This window comes from Benincasa hispida, chromosome 10 (genome assembly GCF_027475165.1).
Source record: "Benincasa hispida cultivar pf3 chromosome 10, pf3_genome.v1.1, whole genome shotgun sequence".
NCBI classification, from domain to species: Eukaryota; Viridiplantae; Streptophyta; class Magnoliopsida; order Cucurbitales; family Cucurbitaceae; genus Benincasa; species Benincasa hispida.
In genome coordinates this window covers 36,217,925-36,219,946 of record NC_143487.1, presented here as the reverse complement: position 1 = coordinate 36,219,946, position 2,022 = coordinate 36,217,925, and the positions used below count along the sequence as shown (strand labels likewise).

The following is a 2,022-nucleotide window of genomic DNA, read 5'->3' as shown; positions in this document are numbered from 1 at the left end:
TGAAAACAGAACAGAGACCCTAAAAGATATGAAAATAGAAACAGAGACCCACAAATGTAAGTCTAAAAATGAAACAAAATTAGTGACTGAGGCAGAGGTAGTTTAAAACCTAAATGGATTAGGCTCTCTTGGTAACGGACTAAGATCTACCTCTGTCGATGACTGATCGATGGAGGCAGAGATCGAACATGGTTATGGCGGCTAGAGTTCAATAAGTCGAAAATCCTATTGTTCTGATACCATTTTATCTTTTAATTAGGATGATTAAAATAGAACAAATAAACTCTAATAGACCCACCAAAAGAAAAATATTGAAAAGAAAAAACTAGATATGGAAACAATGCAAGAAAAATAATAATTGAAATAAATCCTAATTAATTTTAATAGACTTGGTTGGATTGACTCTTTGATTTCAACCTAGCCATCACTTAAGTATTTTCCTTAAGTAATAAATAACACAAAAACACAAAAATAATGGCATATAATTGTTATAAATAGCAATAAAGTCATGAGTATATATAAAAATAATTAGGTGGAATGCGGGAAAAAAAAAAAAAAAAAGGATTACAGTGAGTATTGTCCTAGGTAAGAAGTCAAAAAAGTTAGCCAAGGATCAAGGAAATGGCCACCGAATTAACTGGGCCATCTCCAACATGAGTATGAGCTGGTTTATGCGCTGCTTTTCTTGCTCCCCCATGAAAAGAATCCAAGATGAAAACAACACCAAAGTTAAAGCTTTGTAGTGTCTGTGTAAAGAAGCTTTTTAGCTAAAAAAAATATAATGAACCACTCTGCTTTTTAAAGCCCATAAATAGTTCATTTTGCCCTCTCACCACCCTTTCCTTCCACAGCCTTTGCTTTGCTTTTCCCTCTCATAATAACAAAATATATATCATGAGGCTGGTTGGCGTGTTGATCTGTTTGTTGGTGGTAGCCATGGATATTGTCGCCGGCTTGCTTGGGATTGAAGCTGATATTGCACAAAATAAGGTACAAATAGTTGATACACTGTTAGTGAATCATATAAATTTGTATGACAATCTCTTTTACCTTTTTATCTTCGATTGTCGATTCGTAGGTGAAACATCTACGACTATGGATATTTGAGTGTAGAGACCCAAGTGAACAAGCTTTCAAATTGGGATTAGGAGCAGCAGGGCTTTTGGGATTAGCCCATATCATTGCTAATTTACTTGGTGGTTGCAATTGCATTTGTTCTCAAGAAGAGCTTGAAAAATCTCCTCCAAATAAGCAACTCTCCATTGCTTGCCTCATTTTCACATGGTATTTAATTATTTTCTCTTCTTTTCTGAAAAATGAAATCAAAATTTGAATTTTTAAGTAAAAGTCTAAATTGGGTTTGTTTGTTTTGTTTTGAAAGGATAATTCTTGCAGTGGGAATGTCTATGTTGGTGATTGGGGCATTAGGGAACAACAAATCAAGAGCAACTTGTGGATTCACACACCATCATTTTCTGTCAATTGGAGGGATTTTGTGTTTTGTTCATGGCTTGTTTTGTGTTGCTTATTATGTTACTGCCACTGCTTCTGAGTAATTATGGGAAAATGGAAATTCCTTTTCTTTTTCTTTTTAAATTTTCTTAATTAAAGGTGATTATGATGTCATATACATTGACCCATTTCCTTTCTCCTCTTATGTGACCAAATCAGACAAAAACTAATCTAATCATTCTTCTTTTCTTCTCTGTTAAGCATTCCCAAATTCTCAAAACTTAAATAGCTAATAAGGTATATATTGGATTCTTTTTGGGGCATTACGTGACAAACAGGGAAATTGAGGAGCTTCCAGTTTGATACACACAGTCACTTTTAACCGCACCAAAATACAATAATTGATACATTACACGACTTTTTAATATCCAAATAAAAAAAAGTATGTAGATGGATAAATGTAAATTTAATATTATATTAACACTTTAATGTTTCTTATTTTTTGGTTTGAAATATATAGAAGATCCAATAAGTGGAAGTCCTTAGTAATCGATTAAAGTTAAATTCACA

General features: G+C 33.0%; 1 protein-coding gene across 1 annotated transcript; it reads left to right on the top strand.

The window, feature by feature from the left end:
* The first annotated feature begins 725 nt into the window (after nucleotides 1-725).
* Nucleotides 726-1,712, top strand: LOC120089064 (protein VASCULATURE COMPLEXITY AND CONNECTIVITY-like). Its single transcript, XM_039046491.2, has 3 exons — nucleotides 726-990; nucleotides 1,079-1,284; nucleotides 1,382-1,712. The coding sequence occupies exons 1-3, from the start codon at nucleotides 895-897 to the stop codon at nucleotides 1,554-1,556; spliced, it is 477 nt and encodes a 158-aa protein (XP_038902419.1). The 5' UTR covers nucleotides 726-894; the 3' UTR covers nucleotides 1,557-1,712.
* The last annotated feature ends 310 nt before the right edge of the window (nucleotides 1,713-2,022 follow it).

Excerpts from the sequence above, each read along its gene's own strand:
- LOC120089064 (XM_039046491.2), top strand. The coding sequence starts at position 895 with ATGAGGCTGGTTGGCGTGTTGATCTGTTTGTTGGTGGTAGCCATGGAT. Across the intron at positions 991-1,078 it reads CTGATATTGCACAAAATAAG|GTGAAACATCTACGACTATG; the intron begins GTACAAATAGTT and ends GTCGATTCGTAG. Across the intron at positions 1,285-1,381 it reads GCTTGCCTCATTTTCACATG|GATAATTCTTGCAGTGGGAA; the intron begins GTATTTAATTAT and ends TTGTTTTGAAAG.